The sequence below is a fragment of the Balaenoptera acutorostrata genome, chromosome 12, assembly GCF_949987535.1.
Source record: "Balaenoptera acutorostrata chromosome 12, mBalAcu1.1, whole genome shotgun sequence".
Classification (NCBI taxonomy): domain Eukaryota; kingdom Metazoa; phylum Chordata; class Mammalia; order Artiodactyla; family Balaenopteridae; genus Balaenoptera; species Balaenoptera acutorostrata.
Genome location: NC_080075.1, coordinates 62,561,189 through 62,585,642, shown reverse-complemented (window position 1 = coordinate 62,585,642; position 24,454 = coordinate 62,561,189). Strand labels below are relative to the sequence as shown.

Sequence of the window (24,454 nt, the reverse complement as noted above, 5' to 3'; positions counted from 1 at the left end):
TAGGGGGACTAGTTCTGCAGGGAGAATGCTGTAGTTTCAAGAGAACATTGCTGACCCCTGTAAACGGTGCACGGGCTGTGGGCTATTCTAACTGAGGTCATAGATTTGCAGGATTTGTCTGTGATTTCCAAGTCCTGGAGTTCACTGGGAGGTGGTGAGAAATTAGCCATTATGAAGATTGCATTTTACTCTAGTTTCCTTTTTAGCAGTTCTAAAAGTGTGAAAGGCAGATCCAAACTGGATGTCATTTCATCTGAACTATGAAAAATATGCTCCCAGGAGTGTCAGCAGTAACCTTGTTTCCCCTCTCACCTAAAATAGGCTGTTAGTGGTAACGGATGCTCTATTTCACAAAGTATTACTAACTCAGCTACGTGATTCAGATCTTGTGAGTCCGGCCACTGCCTGTGCTTCAGCCGGAAGAATACTTCCTGAGGACTAGTTAAGGGTTTACCCTCTGCAAATTAGGGTCACCCCTAGGGCTGGAGGGAGCTTTCTCTGGGGCTCAGGGCTCCTTCCCTGCAAAATTCTCCCAGGAGCCTCTCCTGCCCTTCACCATCTTCCCTCTCTTCCAAGCAGGACTGACCTAGTGAAAATATAGCAACAGTCAGTTTTCTTTTGAAGTAGGTATTTACCTTGTATTCAGGTAACACTGTGCCCTCTGTCTCTTGCACAGAGTGTCGGGAGGCTCTTAACTTCCAATCAGAAAATCCAGGGAGAGAACCTGTTTAAAAGGTTGAAATTAAAGTGAGTCAAACCAGGATAAGAAAAGAGATAGTGCACATCTTCCTCACCAGACCCGTAGCCCCTGAAGTGTCCAGGCTTGCAAAATCAGGTTCTAACACCTTTATGTATGCCAATTAATGAGTCAAAAGAGCTTCTAGAAGTAATATGGTCTGAAACTTTTGAGAAGTTTTGATGTCTTAAATGAGGCATTCTTAAACTTAAAACAATTATCTCTGGCCATTGGATATTTTTGTATGTGTAATAGCATGCTGGCATTCCTTTTTCTTTTTTTTTTTTTTTCTGATTGAGTTGACACATAGCAACTCAAGCAAATATCTTGACTGATATTTGGTAGACAAAACAAAAAAATTAACGTGCCTGTGGAGTGGCGGTGAGAGGACCTCTGCTATTCCACATTCAGATGTAAAGAACCTCTATGTGCTTTATGAGCTACAGAACTGCCCACTCTCTGTGCTTTGCCCCTCTTCTCATTGGCTCTGGGCACTTTGAGGTTGCTGGCAACCATGGAGTATCAGTTATAGTTTTGGTGCTGGACCATTTGTTAGGAAATCCTATTTATTCTCTCTTGGTTTGTCAAGCCCAATGGTGGGCGTGGGGGATATATTTCTGCTAGTGAAACTTTGCTTGATAAAATAAAACAAATTTTTTTTCTAACAAAAATCACCTCTAGGCTAAACTCTTTCTGTATTTACCACTGATTATTTTTTGCTTATGTGAAGCATGCATGGTAAAAATCACGTTTCTCTGTAGGCTATTAGATGAGAATTCAACTCACTTCCATAAACATTTGTTGAGCACAAGCTCAGAATGGGGCAAGGAGCCAGGGATACAAAGATGAATAAAACACACCCTCTGGTGAGGGAACTAGCATTCAGGCAGTTAACCAAGGATGTGACAATGGCCTTGTGATCTGATTCAGTGGCAGGGGCCATCCTGTTTCTAGCAACACTTATATTTGAGAAAAGGTCAAGTAAGAGGCTGACTTGAGGACCAAGAACTATTTTCAAAATAAGACTATTTATAGTTTGAGTCATCTGGTGAGATCCCTATTTTAATTCTTTAATTCTTTAATTTATTGCCTTTGCCATCATAAATTGCTATGTATTCAAGGATGATTTTATTATATATATTTGGGGGAAGTGGGTATAAAATGTTACATTATCACTGAGGCATCCTCATTTTAAACACCTGCATATATACTTATGTATTGTGAAATTTGTCTTATCTCATTATTTTGCTTCTCAGGGTCACACTGTGCTCTTTGCTTTTGTTTTTGTTTTTGTTTTGCATTATATTGATTAATGAATTATATTAATAGATTTCTAAGCATCAAGACCTTTTTATAACCTAGAACAAACCACTGATCATAGTGTTGTATTTTTGTTTTCTGATATTTTATTTAGAATATTTGTATATTTATTTAGGCTATCCTAGAGTAGATTTGGTATCAGAACCTCATAGAATGGATTTAGTGGCATATATATCTTATTTTGGGGTATGGATTAAATAACACAGTCATTGTTATTTATAGAAATTTCCTGTTATATTATCCTGGGTTATTTCTTATTTGGTGGTAGATATTTGACTTCCCCCTTTCAGTATCTTCTATAGAGAGTTGTAACTGACTTTATAGTTTTTAAAACAAAGTTCAACAACCTATGTTTTCCTTAAAAATTGTCCATTTCATTTCACTTTAAAAGTTAATGGCAATAAAATGCACATAGAATTTTAATAACAATATTTCATAGCCTCTGAATCAGTGGTTACATCCTATTTTTTTGTTCTACTTTGTATTCTTTCTCTTTCTCTCAATCTCCATATATATCATTAGACTTGTCAAAACTTTCCTCATTTTACAATTTATTCAATCTGTTTTTTCAAATAGCTATCAGACCCCACATAGGGACTGATACGTTTTTAATGACAGTAAAAGTGGCTTTTGATACTACAGTGCTTTGGAATCCTGTGACATGAAGAGGTTTATTTAAAGATAGAAACTAATAGAAAGAATAATGGTTCTACTTGGAGCTACTTCCTTAATTGTTCAGAGCTACCGTTTCCCTTTGTATAAAATGGATTGTAAAGTGTGCTGCCCACTGCACAGCATTGCTACAATCATCAGGTGAGATAATGTATGCGAGAGTGCTTTGGAAACTATGACGCAGGTACAAGCAAGGTCATGAAATACATCATTTCATGAAACATACGTTGCTTTTAGGCTATATGGAAAAAACAAGCAACACCTTTCATAATTTTTTTCCAAGTACTTTTCTATATCACAAAGATCATGTAGACTTTCCTCTTTGAAACCATTTGCAAGATTTGTCCTGATGAATTATTTTAGTTTCAGGGGAAAATATTTCCTCATCACCCTCCCCCTAACATAAAAAGTTCTCATTCTACTAAATTAGAAATGTGCGCTAAAGACCCATTCAATAAAGGACACTGGAATGGAAATTAACTCAAGTCTGTTTTCAATTAATTTCAATTCCCCAAAGTGCCAAACTTTCCTTTTCTGTCACAGCAGTAATTGGAAAGTAATAGACAATCCTAAATTTTTGTGGTCTTATGCCTGCATTTGTGTGTGGGGTATACATTCTAGGTCAGTCTGGGGGAGGGTCAGGAGATTTTTCGGTATTCTTTAGGCTTCTATTAACTTTATTAATATTACTAATTTTATTACTTGAATTAATTTCATAAAAATCTGGCTATAACTTTTTAGGTTAATGTTTCAACATTCTTATTTCTCTATTGTGATCATTTTAGAACCTTTTTAAAACAGCAGAAACCCATTTTAAAAGAAAATTCTTCCCCAAAGCTATAGTATGTGAATTAGATGAGAACAGAGAGACTCTGGTTGAAGGGGATGGGAAGGGGGGCCCAAGACTCCACCAGCTTGGTGGCTTTCTCTCTCCTCCCAAGGCAGCCTCAAAAAAACCTGAGGGTTTCAAAGAACAGACTAAAAACCATTGCTCTATATAATGATCAGACATGGTTTAGAGACAAACAGGCTTTTTCTAAAAACTTACCAGTATTTTTTCCAAGAGTCTGCCAAGGCCCAGATGGATGTTATTAGAGGCTAGAATTGCTATTGTAGAGAAGGAAAGAAAGGAGGAAGGCTGGGGAGGAGTAGAAGCATGCTAACTTGGTGAGAAGAACGTGGCAGTATCTGATTTATTCAAAGGTAGGCAGTGATTTAAGGATTATGAAGGGCAGAGTAAAGAATTACTGGGCCCAGAGAGTGAGGGATGCCCATAGGCAATGAAGCAGACTACAAGTAAGATCTCAAAGGGAATTTCATAATGTAGTATAGCTCTTTCCAGAAAAAGTCATAGTACTTGTCCATGCAATCCTGTTATTTTCCCTTTTAAGATGTACTTTTCAAAATATATTACTCAATAATATGATCATCCTCTTCAAACTAGTAAGTCTCTTCTGTAAACTTAGCCTTAAAAAGCTCTTAAATAAAGGGGGAAAAAAAGCTATATTCTTTTTTATATTCATTAATTATAATGAAAAATAGAGAATGAGCCTAATATTCAATAATGGGGAGAGGGAAAGAAAACAATGATATAATTCCTCAAACGACTATTTTTCAGTAATTAAACATAATGATTGTGAAACTATTTGGAGAAATTTAGGAGTTGAATCCACCAGTTCTGAAATCACAGAGACCTGAGTTCCAATTCTGGCTCTCTCCGCCACTTCTTATCTGTGATCCTGTGTATGTCATTATCTCATTTTCCCAAGCCTCAATATGCTCATCTGAAAAATGAAGATAATGATCCAAACTAAACAGGACCAATATGAGGATTCAGTTAGAGGTGACAATATAAATAAAACATGAAGCATAGTGCTTGGCACATAGCAGCTGTTCAATAAAAGTTAGATGCTTATTCTCTATCAACAGATTTGTTGACAAACTTAAGGAAATTATTTCCTAGGAAAATATAAATTATAAAATTAAGTTAAAAAGTCGAAAAGACCAATTACTTTTGAAGAAATTGAATAGGGTTTAAAGATCTACTTTTTTTGAATTTTATTTTACTTATTTTTTATAGAGCAGGTTCTTATTAGTCATCCATTTTATACACATCAGTGTATACATGTCAATCCCAATCTCCCAATTCATCATACCACCACCCCCCCACCACCACTTTCCCCCCTTGGTGTCCATACGTTTGTTCTCTACATCTGTGTCTCAATTTCTGCCCTGCAAACTGGTTCATCTGTACCATTTTTCTAGGTTCCACATATATGCGTTAATATACAATATTTGTTTTTCTCTTTCTGACTTACTTCACTCTGTATGACAGTCTCTAGAGGATCTACTTTTTTAAAAAGGCACTAAGACCAAATGTTTTCATAGCTACACTCTACTCTCCTTCAATGAACAGATAATTGCAATTTAATTTAAAAATTTCTAGATTATAGAAAAAGATTTAAAAACTCTTTAATTCACTTTAAGAACCTAGGATAACGTTAATTCCCCCCCCCATAGAATAAAAAACAAAAAAGCAATTAATCCTCCACAGATCAAAATCACTCATGAATATAGATGCAAAAATGTCTAAATATTAACAATAGAATCCAGCAGAGTATCAACAAAACTATATCCTATGACCAAGCAAATATCTCAGGAATGTAAGGATGATTCAACATCAGAGAATCGGTATAATTCATTATAATAATAAATTAAAGGAGAAAAAGGCAATTCTATCAATAGCTGCTAAAAGGACTGATAAATTCCTAATAAGGAATTTTAGTAAAATAAGACTAAACAGAAATTACTTAAATATGATACAGATTATTTACCAAAGGTAGAAAACAAATATGATTCTAAGTGACTTTAAAGCCATTTACATTAAAATAAGATGGATAATGATATCCACTGTCACTATTATTAGTAAACATTATTCTAGAAGCTCTAGCAAATATAATAAAATACAATGAAATAACCAGTATAAAATTTGAAAATAAGGATAAAAGTCACCTAGAAATACTTATTTTAAAAATCTTCCATAATTAATAAAACAATTTAGTAATGTGGCTGCATATAAAATAAATATTAAAAAAAAAGAGAGAGAGAGGATATGAAAACCAGCTAGAGAGAATTGGAAATGGAAAAAATGCCATTCACAGTAGCAATAAAAAGTATAAATTATTTAAGAATAAATTTAACAATAAAAGTACAGGAACTTTAAGAGAAAACTAAAAAATCTGATTGAAAAAGCTAAAACAAGATTCAGACAAATGGGAAGAACTATATTGCTCTTGGATGACAAGATTTGATGTAAGAAAAATGCCAATTCTCCCACATTAATATATAAATCTATGCAATTCCAGTGAAAATTTCAACATTTTTTTGTAATGGGTAAAATCATCATGTAGTACATTTATTCATATGGAAAAATAAATGTCAGGAAAAGCAAATTATAAAAAGAATAATAGTTGACTTGCCTAATCAAATATTTTTAAAACACTGAAGAGACATATAATTTGTGATTTTGGAATAGGAATAGTTAGATCAGGATGGAATAGAGAGTCCATAGAAAAATAATAGATCTCAGTGTATACGAGAAATGGTATTTCAATTCCATGGAGGAAAATGATGATTTATGTAACAACTGGTGTAGCTACAAGTGGCTAGTTATCTGGAAAATAAGGAAATTGAACACTCCCTCACCCCATATATAAAAACAAATTCCAGATGAATTAAATACTTAACAATAATAAAAACCTTCAAAGAAAATTTAGGAAAAACATATATATAAAACTTTGGGGCTGAGGAGAGCTTTTAAAACCAACTCAAGAAACCAAGAAGCAATTAAGGAAAAAAATTTATTTGACTTCATAAATTAAAAAAATGTGTCAATAGCAAAAGTGTCCACAAAGTCAAAAGACAAAAAGATAGATGGGATAAATATTCATAAATCATGTGACAAATAAATATTTAATCTATATCATATAAAAGCCCTCATTAATTGATAAGGAAAAGGCAGATGACCCTATAGAAAAATATGCAAAGCAGAGGAATAATCACAAAAGAGTAAATCTAAATGTCCAGTAAGTATATGTAGATATGCTTAATAGTACTAGAAATTAGTAAAGTAAGATGAAGTATCACTTGTCACCCATCTGACTAGCAAGAACTAAAAAGCATTAACATCCACTATTGGCTGGGTTGCAGGAGAAAAGGTACTCATGCAGTATTCTTGGAGGAAATGAGAAATGCTTTTTTTGGAAAGTAACCTAGTCATATCTATTAAACCCCTACATACATAAAAGCACCAATATATATGGCTCTATGTACCAAGATGTTTGTTGTAGCATTGTTTCAGTGACAAAATAATGGAAATAAGGGGAATGCCCATCAATACAGGAATGATTAACACAGGTCATTCCTACCACGGATATTATGCAGCCATTAAAAGTGATTTTTAGATCTATACCAATTAACTTGGAAAGATTGCTACGATGTATTAAGTGAGAGAGATGATGCAGAGAGGTACAGTATGAACTACAATGACAGCTCCACCCCATATATGTATATTCTGTATATATGTTTGAATGTGGTTCTATGAGGATGGAGAAACGAATGGAAGAATTCCAGCATTGTTAACACTGACTGGGATTAAGGAGGAACACTCGTACCCTCTACCCAAATGACCACAATAAAAACAACATGAATAATAATGGTCTAATTTGTAAAAGAAAGTAACATGCTTATGTTATAATGTAGGTGGAAAAGTAGATTAAAAATTATAGGTAGGCTCCATTAACAATCAGGTAAAACATTCAAGAGAAAAATGATTGACTGGCAATACAATCAAATGACTGTGATCATTAAGTAGAGGCATTAAAGTTCATTTTTTTCCCTCTATATTTTAAAATTTTTTTACAATGTGGTTTGGTTGCTTTCGTAATTAAATAAATAAAATAAAATTTCTAATTTATTTTCTAGTAACCACATACCTTTTATTACTTCTTGAAATCAGCAACTATTTGTACGTTTGTGAGCTTGATGATGTCTTACCTCTGAAAATGCATAAATTTACATTTTATCTCAGATGGATGGAGGTTTTGGGGTTTGTTTTAAATTAGTTGTAGATTAGATCAATAAATCTGCTGGAATTAATTATCCATAAAATCCCATTAAAATATGGTTTCACATATTTCAAGATTTTTTCCCCCAAATAGTAACAGAAATCACTTCTAACAATTATTTTCAAAGCTGTGTGGCTTTGAGCAGGTCACTTCTCTTCTCCTCTCCAGGCCTCAGTTGCTTCTCCTATAAATGAAGAAGATGGATCAAATAATTTTCTCAGTGCCTTTTTGGCTCTAACATTCTGTGATTTAATTATATTTGTCATGGAATTCATTAAATATCAAATCAATTGCTAAGGAGCAGAAACATTTCATCTTAGTAATGCTTATATCAGCTATGAAAGAGATTCAGATAGCTAGGGAAGATGCCTTACCTTGACATAACTTCCATGCTCACATGAAAAATGTACAAGATTCCAAATGGCATATGGCCTTCACTTTGGGCCTTCCTTTAGATTCCTCATTTATAACTGTGTAGCTATTGACCAGGTTTTCATCCATGTGAACCTTCCAGACTGTCAATTTATCATTTTGCTTCACAGACCTCAATATATGAATGAAACACCAATTCTACTTTGAGGTATAAATTATACAGGATAAAACGCACCCAGTCAAAACATACATTTCGACGAGTTTTGACAAATTTATGCATCTGTATAACCACTACCACAATTAAGCAACAATATTTTTATCACTCTAAAAAGTTCACTGTGCCTTTTTCCAGTTAAACTCCCACCTCCTGCCCTAGGCAACTACTGATCTGCATTTTATCACTATGGATTAGATATGTCTTTTCTAGAGCAATGAACAAAGTCTTAACTTGTGTCTTCTCAATCTTGGATAGTGTTAATATATTTTTATTGTTTCAACTAGGTTTCTTAGTTGCAAAGCAGTAAAAAATAGCTCTGGCTAATTTATGCAGCAAAGGAATTTGTTGAAAGGATATGAGGAGCTCATAGAATTGCTAGGAGACTGGAGAACCAAGTTTGGGATATGCGGCCAACAGCAATGCCCCAAATCATGTAGTACAGCTGTTCTGGTGAGGAAAGGACCAAGAACAGCAGCAGCTTGAGTTACCTAAACTGTCTGTACCAGATCATGGTCACCACCACCCCCCTTGTTGCTGCTGCTGCTGCTGTCTTAAGAATTCTTTCTATTTCTAAGAAAGTAGAAAGTATATCAAGTATATCTGCCTTAGGAAATTCTTCTGCAACTGCCAGTTGGGGTGGGTGTATCAAAGTGGTACTATGTGCCCATCATACCTTAGCTGCAAGGGAGGCTAGGAGAACCTGGCACTTTCAGCCTCTGTATAATGGGAGGCCTCTGATCAAGCCTCATAAGGTTGGGGAATTCCCCAATCACTGGAAATTCTAGATGGCTAAAAAGAGGGCCAATGTCCACAATACTATTTTTGCTTGTTAGATTTCATTCTGAACTGGCAGTTTCATGTCTAATGGTCACAGCAGCCAGGCTACATTTGACAAGCATCTCCTGGTGTAAAAAAGTCTACCAGATGCAGAAAGTGGGGATAAGGCCATCAAGGAACTTACTATTTAATTAAATAGAAACAGATATATTAGCCTTTATGCCTGCTCAAGTTAATTTCCTTAAACTATACCCTGCTAATAAAATCAATGGGTTTAAATTAATTTATTTGATCCCCAAAATAGTATCTTAAAAACTACCATAATTTTAAGTAATGAATTTCATACTTGTTGACAAAATATTTACCTTTGAGGTTTTTTTAATATAAATTTATTTATTTGTTTGTTTATTTATTTTTGGCTGCATTGGGTATTCGTTGCTGTGCTCGGGCTTCTCATTGTGGTGGCTTCTCTTGTTGCAGAGCATAGGCTCTAGTAGTTGTGGCACGTGGGCTCAGCAGTTGTGGCTCGCGGGCTCTAGAGCACAGGCTTAGTAGTTGTGGTGCATGGGCTTAGCTGCTCTGAGGCATGTGGGATCTTCCCAGACCAGGGCTCAAACCCATGTCCCCTGCATTGGCAGGTGGATTCTTAACCACTGCACCACCAGGGAAGCCCTACTTTTGAGTTTTAAGCTAAATATTTACTCAACAATATTTTCACTCTTCTGAAATTGCACATAACGTCTGTTGCTTCTAATAGCTGTGTTCATTTCAGTTTTTTAAAGTTAACACATAAAGTAAATCCAGTCACTTCACCTGTTCCCTTACTCTTGATTTCAATTGACAGGTCCAGGGAAGAGGGGATGGCCTGATCCAGGGACAATGAAGATGCAATGTTGAAGAATAAGCTGGAGGAGAGAAGCAACAGGCACCATGGAAAAAACCAAAACAAAGCAAGGTTAGATTTTTCCTATGTCTTGCTTTAAGGTTCAGGATTTAAGAAATGTAGGTTGTGAGCTTGTCTTGCCCTTGTCTCAAAACATGATAATATGTTAACTTGACTATTCTCATTTCCTTATCATAGTAGAATGACCATGAAGAGCACAGACTTGGTGCTGGGGAAACAGGAAATGCAACATGTATACATACAATTTGAGTAGTTATGTTACTTTTCTTAGCAATAACTTTAGGACTGCCTCAGAACGACCTGCTGAATAACGCCAAGATACATATTCAACTAACAGACATCCAACACCTCCTAGGCTGGCCTAGAAACATAGGGCTTTCTCTTTTAATCTTTACCATATAGAATCAACCATATAAAAGTAGGTTCTATTATCATCTCCAATGGACAGGTGAAGAAACAGTCATAGAGAAGTCAGGCTACAAACCACAACGTATCAACGTTTGGTCCGGGAGCGTGGTCTCTGTCCCCAAGTTCTGGTTCTTGACATTATACCAGGCTGTTGGGACATAGCATAAAATGGGCTAAGTAAACTTTACTCAAGCTTGTGTGGGGAATTTTGGTAATCTCAAACCATATGGATTTTATAGGGACAGCCCTCAGTGTGTATAAATTCTGGGCTGAGGTTACGTATTATTTATGAACTTAACATACCGAGGCTGGTTCCTCTAAGGAAGAGTTCCCTATACCCGCATGTCTTAGGAGAACAATATACACATTCATACAACCAAATATTTGCAACCAGGGGTTTCATCTATAAACTGCTTGATTCATACAATGTGACACAGAGGAGATGTAGCTAAGTGGATGAGTAAAGGGCTTCATGTGGGCTGCATGTTTTACATGGATTGCCTCATCTTCAGGGCCAACCAATGTGATTCCAAAAGGTACATTCTAGGCCAACCTTTTTTCCTCCCTAGGTATAAATGGTTTTTATAACCTACTACTTCCTTTGTGTTTGACCTGTGTTTCACAGTCTCTGGTGTTGACAGTATTGTTTTCTTTCTGCCTGCATCATTCCCAGACCCTTTGCATTGACAATTCCCTTCCATCAACGCTTTTGTCCAGGAGGATGGCAAGGTTCCCTTAGCTGATCTGGGCAGTGACAGAAGGGCAAAGTTCAGAAGTTTAGCAAGGATCAGAGGCAGGAGAAGTAAAGGATATTTTACAGAGGCCTCCTGAGAACAATAAAGTGACAACTGAATAGATGCCTTCCTGACTGTGGAACTATCCCCTCAAGTAAACCTCAGTCAGCCCCCAAAATAAGAGAGAGACCCTTCCTGGGCACTCCCTTCTGACTATTTAATGATTACTCATCATTCAGTTTGATTGAGAAATTTCCCCACCACGGTAGAGCATGGTTTTCTACTGTAAGAGTTACATCAGGTAGATATGGTTTGGTCATTAGGATGTAATATAAAATTACCTACAACAATTTATCTTCTGTTCTTGTTGAATCATTGGTTTCCTGTCATGCAGGCACAGATTTAGGATCCTATAAGTCCCCTTATTCCCTGCATGTGTCTGAAGAGAATAGGGACAGAATGAATTGTGTTGATTAAACAAAGCTCTTTCTCCCTACAGGAGAGAATGAACATAAGCCGATGAATAATCCTTCCACACAGATTTACCAGGTAAAGACACAGATTGTTTTGAGCTCTCCTATGTGTCACAGTGACGACTGTCCTTTATGTATAAATTTTTTTAGCACTCACAAAAGCTTCTACATATATCATTGTATTTGTTCACTTAAGGCTGTGGGATAGGCAGGGACAAGAGTACCATTCACATTGTACTTTTGAGAAAACTGATGACTGAAGGACAACTTATCCAGTTTATAAATTACAGCACCACCACTCCCACATCAATGCTGCTTTTCTTCCTGTTGCCTCCATCAACCTGGCCATTACACTGTGCGATAACATTTCAGTCAGAAGGAGTGAGAGATCTATTTTTCTTAGTTTCTTATTTTAGCAGGGAGAACTGAGAATAAAAGGGGGTTAATATTGGAAGTGTTCAAATACGATAATAGAAAAAAATTTAATCTCTTTTTAAACAATGGGAATAATTTGATTTACAAGGGAGATAAATGTTCTGCAAAATTTTATGTAATATGTTTGCAACGAGAGTCACATTGAGCTGCTTTGGCTCTCTACATAGCATTTCTTTGGCTTCTATCTTCCGCATGTGATTTAAAGTAAATTTCTGTCCTTAAAAAGCATAGAGATTATTCTGACATAATTTGTAATGTAAAAGTAGCTTGGGTTAGGGAAACCCATGCTCCTCTCTAGACTTAAGACATTGTTATCTGGAATACATGAGAAGGAAGAAAGAATTGACAGGGTTTGATGGGGGTTGGGAGAAAAGGTGATTTCAAAGTTGGCTCTAAGGTTTTAAGCCCTGGTAACTAGGAAAAAGAGTGGTCTCCCAAATAGAGATATAGAAATCCAGAGGAGCAGGTAGTTTGGGGGAAATGTAATTTAGATTTGTTGAGTTTAAGTAAGAGTAAAGTGAAAATAACAACTAGTTCCCAAAAATATCATGCAAGAGATCATTGCTGTGGACCCAACTAGGGCAAGCCAGCACAAGATTATGAAAACATTTTAATCATGTTGCTCCTAGAACCAGACCAGCAATGAGAAGGGGCGAAGGCAACAGCCTCATTTCAACTTAATGCATATTTATTGAGCAGTTACTACGTGCAAAGTCTTCTGCTTGGCCTAACGGGAGATGAAACAGACATTCTCATTGATTTTTAAGTGTCCATGCAATAAATAGCTCATACAAGGTAGGCTGTTGGAAGAATTACAACAGAGGCATTGATAAAATTCTATGGAATATGGACAAGGAATGAATTAATATTGACTGAAGGATTTGGAGCAGGCATTTAAGGACGAGTTGATCATTGGTAAGTGGATGTGTGGGAGGGTATTTCAGGCAGAGGGACTAGCCTGAACAAAGGTCTGGAAACCAGAGTGAGTCTTCACTCAGTGCTGATTTGATGCTTTACTTGTCCAAGACCTCCAAAAGCCTTCCCCGCCCACCTCCCCTCTGTTAACATCTGACCTTTGTATGGCATTTGAATGAGTGTGACTATCTCTTTAAACTCAGGTATGATTTAAAGTCTATTATAGATTTTATGTAGGTCACTCCCTGAATGTTGGCTAAATATAGCTGCAGTGGGGGTGGCCTCATTCTCTTATTGTGTCACAAATCCAAGTACATCTGTTCACAGAGGAACAAATGAAGCAGTAGAAGTGAAGTTGGCCTATATGACCTCTGTGATGCTGTGATTATAACCCCATCCTTGTTTTAAAAGAATGTCTCCTAAGTCCAAGTCTGTTTACTGCAAGCAACATTTAACCAAAAGAAGATGAAGGAGGAGAAGTAAAGAAAGAAGAAGAGGAAGAGGAAGGAGGGATGCAGGGAGAAATTAACTATAATAGATACAATCTATACTAAAAAGGGAGAGCAAAATATGAAAGTTGAAGTGTTGGGACTTCCTGGTGGTCCAGTGGGTAAGACTGCGCTCCCAATGCAGGAGGCCTGGGTTCCATCCCTGGTCAGGGAACTAGATCCCACATGCATGCTGCAACGAAGAAGTCAGCATGAAAAAAAAAAAAAAAAAAAAAAGAAGTCAGCATGCCGCAACTAAGACCCGGCACAGCCAAAATAAATAAATAAATAAATATTAAAAAACAAAAAAACCCTGTGACATCGAAAGTTGAAGCAACATATGACATTTCAGCCATTTTCTATCTCCTTATTTTATTTTCCCAATAGACCCCCCCATCCCTACCTGACATTATAGTAAATATTAACTTGCTTATTTATTTTTTAACTGTCTGTCTCCTTCTCTAGAATGTAAGCTCCAAGGGCAGGGATTAGTACATTTTGCTCTCTGTGGAACTCTCAGAATAAAGTATAGTGCCTGGAATACAAGACATATTCAATAAATATTAGTTGAATGAATGAATGAATATCGTGAGATGTATATATTGCTTTGAGCCAAGAGGTCTGATGCAGTCATTTAGGCTGGGGCCAAATGGTATTTGGAAAATTGTCTGGTTCTTTGCAAAAGAAAGAAGTGATTCTCAATTCATACTCTAATCAAAATAAACTCAAGCTCCCTCTCTGTTTCTCTCTCTCCCTCTCTGTTTCTCTCTGTCTCTCTCTCTCTCTCTGTTTCTCTCTCCCTCCCTCTCTGTTTCTCTCTCTCTCCCTCTCGGTTTCTCTCTCTCCCTCTCTGTTTCTCTCTGGCTCTCTCTCTCTGTTTGTCTCTCTCTCCCTCTCTGTTTCTCGCTCTGTGTCTCTCTCTCTCTCTCTCTCTGTCTCTCTCTCCCTCTCTGTTTCTCTCTCCCTCCCTCTCTGTTTCTCTCTCTCTCCCTCTCGGTTTCTCTCTCTCCCTCTCGGTTTCTCTCTGGCTCTCTCTCTCTGTTTGTCTCTCTCTCCCTCTCTGTTTCTCTCTCTCTCCTCATAGATATAGACGTACGGACACAGAGAGCGCTAACAGTCTGTCCGTACCTATAGCTACATAGGTATAGGTGTTGATACAGATAGACATGTTACATGTCTTCTTTACCTCCTCCGTGGGCACTTAGTGGAGTTACTGGGTCGCATGGTAGTTTTGTGTGCAGTGTTTTGAGGGACTTCCGTGCTGTTTTCCGTACTGCTGTCTTTTGTCGGAGAGCCATTCTGTCACCCGCCAGGCGACATCTCTGAGTCCTCCGGCATGCCACGGTGGTGGTGGTCTCTCTCAGCTTGAAAAATACGTGTTCGATCGGGAGCCACTTTTTCTGCCTTTACGAACTTGCTGTCGCAACTCCAGATCCTGGGCCTGTCCGAATATCTTTGTCAAGAGAAATGCGTGCGCTTCTTTGGTTACAAAGTACAGATTTGCTTTTTTATTTTTAGTTTAGTTTAGTTTAGTTTTAGTTTTAGTTTTCTTAACTAAAAAATGTTTTGTGTTTAAAAAAATAAAATAAAATAAAATAAACTCAAAAGTGGATGAAAGGATTAAATATTTTTAAAAGCCATAAAAGTTTAGAATTAGTGAATATTTATTTTGTCTCTGGATGTGAAACGTCTTTTTAAGTAAAAAAGCACTGGAAGAAATCACAAGGGAAAGGTTAGAGAGTTCAGCACATCACAATTAAAAATTTTCCCAATGTAAAAATATTTTCAACAAATTCAGAGACAAATAACAAAATTGGAAAAATTCCTACCAAAATATTACAGAGGTTTAATGATGTATAAATAGTTCATAGAATTAATAAAAAGAGAGCTTCTGAAACCCTGGTAGAATACGGGCAAAGAACGTAATTTCCCAAAGTAAGATTACAGACGGCTAATAAATGGAAGAAAAGGTTGAAGCTCAAAGAAACAATGATTAAAACAAGGAGTATTAGTTTTTGACTACCTAATTAGCAAATAATACAATAATTAATAGTATTTAGATCTGATGACTGTGTGTGTAAATTGGTGGAACCTTTTATGAAAATTAATAGTTAAAATGCAGTAAAAGTGTTAAAATGTTTGTACCCCAAATTGGTTCCCTGTTCTTTCGATGGATGTTACCTACTTGGTAACAGTAAGGCACCATGACCTAAATCAGGTCACAGAAGCCAACAGGAGAATGAGCACTACCATCTCGCAGTTCATCCCAGGTAGAATTACTGTGGACCAGGTGAATCAGTGTGGACACGCTGATTGCTCCTTAGCTTAGTATACTTCCTTTTATTTGAATCCAAGTCTGTCCCCTTTCCTTCTTGTCCTTGGTCCACTGCACATAGCCCTCTCAAAGTCCACCCCAATCTCTCTTCCATAGTCACACTGTGTTGCTTCAGCCTTGATTACTTCATTTTGAATATGTATTTTAAAATTATGATTCCATTAACATGAGAAGTGGGGGTCGGGGGTCCCCAGTTAAGGCAACAGATGTGGCAACTGCGCAATTTATTTCTAGCTCAACCCTCACACTAATGATTTGAACTCCAGCTGTGATTTTGCCTCACTTGTAGCCTTAGCAATGTAGACTCTTCAGCTTCCACCAATTATACTACCTATGTTTCATACATCTTGTCCGAGACATGTTTCTCCAAATACACTAATTTAGGACGTTGCACATCATACAGCATGTTTCTAAGAATATACAACCATATTGTTACAACTTTTCAAACCCTCTGGTCAAATATATTTTGTATAATTATTAATTAATTAAATACGTTGTCTCCTTCTAATACGGTAGATTGCCCTTTGGGTCAATACAACCTAACATCCTTTGACTCACAGTAATTTCATATTTAGGAATTTATCCTAAGGAAATAACCTGAAATACATACAAATCTTTAAATAAAAAGCATTCTATTCCAATGCATTATTTTATATTGAAAAATTACAAACAACAAAAATTTCCAACAAGGGTGAATGGGTAGGTAAACTCTGGCGCATCTGTAGGATGGAATATTATATAGCCATTAAAAATACCTACTTAGAAAAAAAATTTGAAGGCTAAGGGAAAGGACTTATAAGAATGTTAGCCAAAAAAAAAAAAAAGGGAGGGCAGAATCTAAATATATCTTTAGTGTGATTTCAACAATATAAATATCTGCATTTATATTCATAGCACAAATTACAAGGAAATATGCCAAAATGTTAATGGTTATATTAATGAGATTTGGGGTGATTCTCTTTTTACTTCTTTATTTTTCTCTGTAATGAAAACAATTTAAGAAAATGAGTTATGTACCCAAAGAAACTCTAACTGAAAAACTATGGGAACCAGTCCTGCAGTAATAGGTTTCATCATCAAAACTGCCATTGAACATTTTCTAGGATTTCTAAGCCCTGTTTGAGCCTCAGTCTCCTTTTACCATTGAGGAATCTTCTTCTAACTCCAGAGAGGTTAACTCTGCTAGACCTGTGGTGCATCCAAGGACGGATAAGATAAATTTCCAGCCCACTGGGCTTCATAGCAGCCTCAATAGTGCCCTGTAAGAATGACTTTAAGGATCAACTTCTGCAGGGAATGTAGAGGAGTAGATTTGGGAAATTTACTCTTGACTATTCAAATGACTCACCTACTTTGTGTTTTAAATCACTGCATTAAATTAATTGCAATGGATTAATTTGTTGCGTTGGATTAATAGAGGCCTACAATTAGGAAGTGGCAGCTGGCAGAAAGAACCTGTTCCTTCTGTAGCCGCCCCAATTTAGGGGGAAGCCAAAGTAGTTACCTTGCCATCCTTGCCGTCATGTGCTACTTCAAAATACCTGGGTTTTTGCTCCTGTAGAGCCTTTAGTCAGGTGTTGCAGGAATTTGGCATACCTTGCGGAGATTTCTCAAATCTTGACATTTATGACTTTGCAGAGTTCTCAAGGCACAGGCCCAGTCCCTGAATTTGCTTCATAGCAGCCTTCTGACCTTAATAATGGGACAGAAAGGAAGGAGAGAGAAGTCTGTGTAAAAAACAAGTTGGAACAACTTACATAATTTATGAAAATTTAGTTTGAGGGAATCTTTGGTGGAAAAAAAATGGGAAGACATTGACTAAAATTCACCTTGAGAAGAGTTAAGAAGCCAAGAAAGTAAAAGAAATTGAGAAACAGAAATTAAGAGCATGAAATAGGAAGAATTCGGACTCCCCTCCCCTATTTCTTTGAGCCTAAGATGCCCTCTGTGGACCGTAGGCTTCGAAGTACAAGTCTTCCCTGCACCTGCCTCCAGTGGGAGCCCGCCTCCAGCGGCAGGATGGAGGGATCATAACCTCTCTAGAGCAGCTTCATGAAAAAATCAACGAGATGAGGAACGTGTTCAACTCGCTGGAGAACAAGGTAGACACCCATTTCTAATCCTGGGGGTGGGCTGCGGGCTGTCAAATAAGAAAGCTGCAGAGAGAACAGAAAAAAGAGAAGCCCATGTCTGCAGAGTACTTTTTTATTCACAAATGAACGGCCAGTTGGTACCAGAAAACCAGTCTGTAGCAGCTAAAGATTTTAAGAGCCCCAAGCACCTTAAAAATGACCTGTTGTCTCAGGTGTGTGATTGTATTCACTATGGCATCCGTTTCCTGGCTGATCAGTGGTTGTGAAGCTGTTTATAAAGCAGTAGTGTTACTTCAGTGGCAGGTATCTAGGGAGCTCAAAGTAATACATGGAAAGGAAATGGGCTCATAGCTCTAAATGGTTTCAGAATTCCCAAAGTCCCTATACAACCTGGCTGTTAGTGAAATGTATTGATAGTTCTTAATTTTTTGAGAACTGGGGTTCTACAGGTGAGGAAAATCCTTTCCCCAGGACCCTGCTGCTTCCTTTTGCCTCCTGGGGAAAACTCCACACATCCACCTAAGGGAGCAGTGAAAATGAAACCTATTTCTGTTGGAAAGTGGTTCCCTTTTTTTTTTCCAAGCAGGAAATGTGAGTGAATGTCAGGTTTCCTTCCTTCAATTTTAAAACTTGCCTAGGTTTTGCTTTGATTTTATATGGCCATCGATTTCATTTTGCTCACAGAAGATGAATTTATATAATGAAAATTACCAGATCAAATGTAGTTGATCTGGTGATTTAATCCATCATGACAACTGAATTGGGACATGTGCCGAAATCCATCACAGAGATTAAAATTAAAAATGACTGGAATGAAAAACAGATTGCTCATGTTGTTTCCCAATCTTTCAGCTCCAAACACTTGACAGGGCATGCTTTTTCCCTCAGAATGATCTCTTTGGTTCCTCTTATTTCCCCCTCCTCCTCCTAGCCCTCGAAAGAAAACTTTATGAAGCACAGTGAACCATAAAACCCTATATTTTGAAAATACGGTGTAGGAGAGTAAGTCATTTTATAATTGGAGATGCCACTGCAAGTTGGAACCATTAGGATAATCAGATTCTAAAAATGTTTAGAAATACACATTTGAAGAAATTTTGTTAAGGTACCTGGACTTTAATTTCCATCCCTTTAAATTAAGCATACTTGGTGGATACTTCTAATTGTAGAATAAACCTTCTAAAAAGTTCTGTTGTAAAAAGCAATCTGGAGCTAAGCATTCCTCTGCTTAGCAGAGTGTAAGATCATAAATATCATGAAAGTAATGTTATTATTATCTTATTGTTATTATTATCTTAACTTTCTGTCTGTTGAAAATGCTTTTTTCATTTATTCAATAAATAAAACTGAACTTTAGAAGTGCTCCATTTTCTCCACATTTCTGTTTGTGCTTAACTTTCTGACTTGCTACTTAAAGGGGGAAAAGAATTAAAATTTCTTGAACACATTTTATGTACCAAGCATATATGCTGTGGCAGGCACCTTACCTACATTTACTCATTTAATTCTCAGACAGCCTAGTGAAATGTTATCACAGCTATTTTATGAATGAGGAAACTGCTACAAAGAGGTTAACGAACTTGCCTGAGGTTTTAGTACTTGTAGGAGAGTGCTAGGATTTATACCCTATCTGACTCCAAAATTGACACCCTTTTCATGGTTGGAAGTTGACAATAAAAATCCAGTGTGCATTCCTACACAACTGGGCTTGATGGCTGAAGATGATTCACATCACTATCAATGTTCTGAACTTCTACTGTTGCAGCTATTTCCTGCCACTGGAAATACCATTATCTCCTTTTCCATGATATCATCCAAGAATATTTTAAAAAAAAAAACAACTTATTCCCTTTCAAAGAAATATTATGCTTAATTATTACTCTTTTTATCGTTTCATTTTTTAAGGAAAAAATATCTGAATTTCTTCAACATCCCTTCTTTCATGGAATTTGAAGAGTTATAGATCAACACTGTCTTTCACATGCATATGTTGCTTTTCAAGTAAATCTCTTTTTAATCAAAAGTGTGAGAATAAATAGTAGCTTGCAAAAGCGCTTGCCAACTTAATTAAAATTGCTTGCTTTCTTGTCACTATCAAACTTCAGCATGTGTGATATAAAGAAGATCCTCTTTTTCCTAGATGAATGGGGCCAAGGTTTCCTTAAGTTGTCCAAACTTTAGTCTTCTAGTAAATGAGTTCTGCACATGTTCAAGCGCCTGGTTTCTCAAACAAGAGAAATGTCCGAAGTGTCAGTGATACCATTTATAATAATTTATAGCAAACTGAATTCACTCTTTGTGTATTATTTAGTTGCAGGCTCTAGCCTCTGAACTCAAAACTGGCTTCACAGAAGCAATGCAAGAACTGTCAAGAATTCAACATGGAGAATATGCTTTGGAAGAGAAGGTTAAGAGTTGCAGATGTTCCATGGAAGAAAAAGTTACTGAGATGAAGAATTCATTGAACTATTTTAAGGTGGGCCCCTCTTCTATTTCCCTGCTGAAGAGAGATTCCTGGTCTTAGTAACAGAAGTAGAAAACTTGCCTTTTTGCCTAGCAACCAAATACAAGAGTATTCCTCTGACCCATTCACTAATTTTCATGGAAAAATATCTATATCATGTTTTACTTTCTTGGATCTCTGTGTTAAAATTAGAAGCTACAACAGAAGTAAAATTGTTATCTCTCATTCATTGATTCAACAAGTATGTATTAAAAGCTTACTGTGTACTAGATATCATGTTATATACTTTTACTTCATATACCAGGTTAAATACATGTCAATTCTTATTTTTTAGGAAGAGCTGAGCAATGCCATGTCAATGATCCAGGCCATCACTTCCAAACAAGAAGAAATGCAACAGAAAATTGAACAGCTTCAACAGGAGAAGCGAAGAGAATCTCGAAAAGTTAAAGCCAAGTGAGTGTCTGACCAAAAAATTGACCAAAGGCAAACCCATAAGCAATGGCTTGTACAAAGGCACCAGGAACACCTTCCCCACTCTTGGTGTACAGCTGGCCACTGGGCTCCATGGGCCAGCATGTGATGGAGGTTATACAGCATAAAAGTTGGTTAATACTAAAAATGAATGGTAATAGAAAACGCATTTAATACAATAGGAAGTTAAATGAAAGGGATGTAAAGTGCCATGTAGAATTTGATTTCAACTGTAAAAACATGTAAAATAACAACTAGAAAGATATATTTAAATTATGACTGTGTTAAGATAGTGGGGTCACCAGTGATTTTCCTTCTTTATTAGTTTTCTGAAATTTCTCTAATACTATTATTTGACTTTGACCATTGAAACTAAATTTATGTTAAACAATATCTCAACCAGGTTGAATCAAGTAAAGCTTCACCACTAAACAGACATAATCTTCATTGTTACATGTTTTAATATTATCAGATTTAAAATAGAAATAATATTTGTGTGACCCTGGAGAATGGTTCATTGTTTTCAGTTGAGGACCTGCTCCTTCCTGCTACCTTTGTGTTGGTTTGTGAAGAGAATGTAAATCATCCCAAGCAAATTGACACCGCTGTAAACTCTGTGAAGATCCTGACCACAGGGAAGCCAGTAACAGAAAAATAAGAATATAGATATTACAATTAGAAGGTGATTTGTAGATGTTTGATATTTTTTCTCCAGCTTTGGTAATGAATCATGCGAATTGCTAGTATTTAACTGTTTTTAATTTATAAAAACAGCAATTTTGTAGGGTTCAGAAATTTTCTTGACCTATTCTGAACTTACTCTCTTCTTACCCCATCATGTATTAAGATCCTTTGTTTTCCTTCCTTAGGAAAACTCAAAAAGAAGAACATGGCTCACAGGCCGGACCTGCTCAAGCACAAGGAAGTCCTTTCCGTTCCATCAACATCCCTGAACCTGTTCTTCCAAGTGAAGACTTTACAAACCTTTTGCCTTCTCAGGCCTATGAAAAAGGTACAGTTCACGCATCACACTGAATTAGCCAAGTAGTTCTTCCGTGGTTCCTAGGGCTTAAGTAACATTGGGAATAGGCTTACATCATCCATGCTTATTAGAGGAAAATGGTGTATTGCTCAGAATTTTTCCTTTTGTAACTGGAATGTAGAAGAATCCAGGGGATCTAAGAGATGGGGAAGAGTTTGCCCAATTTTAAAAGATTTTCTTTTGGGGGAAAATACTAATCTGGGTATTCTAAGTTTCAAATGGATTGGAAATAACTTATCGCACAATAATACTATACCAGCCATAGGAGAAAAAATTTTAAAAATTATTCACCCTAATAAATTGTTTTCTTTTCTACATTATTCTCAACCCTTGTCTCTCTGCATAGACATAAAATCGTGTGTTCTCCTTTTTTTTTTCAGCCAAGTTTTTCACGGATATGAGAAATTCATATCTGCGCTAACTGGCAGGCAGTGATGTCAGCGACAGTCTAACTCTGTACTCCCCTTTGTCTGGAAAACTGATCTGGTTTTGTTTGTGGGCTGAAACAGCCACAGGCACATCCCTGATCTGGGATGATGGAACAGATGTTAGAAAATAATTGCATGTGGCAGTACTGAAGAGACTGGCTTTCCAAGTGATGTTGTTAACCATGTTCGATTACATGTTTGCTACATCTTTGTATCCTCAGCAATGTCTAGCAAGCACCTTCTACGAAGGAGCATGAATGTAGATATTAACATTGGATGAATTTTCCTTTTATTCTGGTCTCATGTCGAAAGTCTCCAAAAGAGGCTCAATGACTTCTAGATCAACTGTAAGCTCCTCAAGGGCAGGACTGGTGGTTTTCTACCCTTACGGCTTAAGAAACAATGTGGCTCATATATTCAAAGACAATAAATGTGCTTTGGATAACTGAATTTAAAACTCCTAATCAAGTGGCTTTTTTTTTTTTTTTTTTTTTTTTTTTTTTTTATTATTTTTATTTATTTATTTTTGGCTGTGCTGGGTCTTCGTTTCTGTGCTAGGGCTTTCTCCAGTTGTGGCAAGTGGGGGCCACTCTTCATCGCGGTGCGCGGGCCTCTCACTATCGCGGCCTCTCTTGTTGCGGAGCACAGGCTCCAGACGCGCAGGCTCAGTAGCTGTGGCTCACGGGCCTAGTTGCTCCGCGGCATGTGGGATCTTCCCAGACCAGGGCTCGAACCCGTGTCCCCTGCATTGGCAGGCAGATTCTCAACCACTGCGCCACCGGGGAAGCCCCTCAAGTGGCTTTTAATAGGTATTAACTTCCAAGTACAGATTTGCTTTTTTATTTTTAGTTTTTACCCATCTGAGTAGTTATTTTAGAGACTCAATAGGTACAGCCTGGGAAAACTCATTTGATCCATCTGGGGAGTGGGTTCATCACGGGTCGTCCTACTTTCTTTGCTCCGTGTCATAGAGAGCACGACATAAAAGGATGATCTTGTTAGGGAAGAATACAGAATGGGCTTGGAAGGTAGAGGTCAGATCAATGTCAAGTCTGGGGCAGCTGACCATGTTCACAAGATAAAAGATTAAAAGTTATATTTGCAAAGTGCCCAGGTGGATTTAAACTCGCTGTTTGGTGGCAAATTCTCCTTTCTTCCTTGTTATATGGGTATGGCTTATATAACATAGTTTATTCTACTGAGATGCTACAGAAATTTGGGGATAATGTGCCGTAGTAAGACATCCTGGGTACGACTGGTGGTACGTTATGTTAAAACTCAGGGTCAAAGGACCAAACTTTTAGAAGGGGTTGGCTTACCCACTGTTAATTATAAAATGGTGCCATTGTTATCTACTGACCCCGAATTCAGTATCTTAAAATAGCAAACATTCATTATGTCAGTTTTTCTGAGTTAGGAATCTGTGCACTGGGTGCCTCTGGCTCAAGGTCTCTCATGAGGTTGCAGTCAAGGTGTAGCCGTCCCACTACCCTTCCTTCTATCCATCCATCCACCCCAGGCACTGATTTAGGTGGGGGGATGTCATAATGAACAAAACAACAAAAATTCCTTCCCTCTTGGAGTTCTTGTTCTGAAGGAAGCAGACAATGAACAAGACAAATAAAATATGTAGTATGTTAGATGTGATAAGATGACAAATAAGGAAACACAGGTGTAATTTTAGAGAGGGTGCCAGGTAAAGACCTGAAGGAAGTGAGAAAGTTAGTTTATGGATCTCGGGTGGAGGGAAGGGAACAGCCCCAAGGTCCTGGTAGGAACATAACTGATGTGCCCAAGCAATGGCAAGAAGACCAGTGGGGCTAAAGCAGAATGAACAGGGAGACAATAGGAGATGTGGGTTTTTTTTTTTTTTTTTTAAAGAAAGAAAAATATCAGGCAGGGGAGGGGGGCAGATATTTCAGGGCCTTAAGATCAATCTAAGATCTTTGGCCTTTGCACTGAAATGGGAAGCTGTTGGAGGGCTAAGCAGAGGCTTGACAGGGTCTGCGTTACATTTTGAAAGCATCGTTCTGGCTCTGCT

At 37.2% G+C, this 24,454-nt stretch overlaps 1 protein-coding gene across 1 annotated transcript in view; it reads left to right on the top strand.

Annotated features, from left to right (window-relative positions):
• The window catches only part of ARHGEF33 (Rho guanine nucleotide exchange factor 33), a 73,970-nt gene that overhangs the window by 15,416 nt on the left and 34,100 nt on the right, over positions 1-24,454 (top strand). Inside the window, exons 3-7 of the mRNA XM_057557790.1 lie at positions 10,065-10,175; positions 11,766-11,815; positions 20,317-20,481; positions 20,804-20,925; positions 21,813-21,955. Of these exons, the coding sequence (XP_057413773.1) occupies positions 10,151-10,175; positions 11,766-11,815; positions 20,317-20,481; positions 20,804-20,925; positions 21,813-21,955 (505 nt within the window). The 5' untranslated portion in view covers positions 10,065-10,150. The remainder of the gene's footprint in view (positions 1-10,064; positions 10,176-11,765; positions 11,816-20,316; positions 20,482-20,803; positions 20,926-21,812; positions 21,956-24,454) is intronic.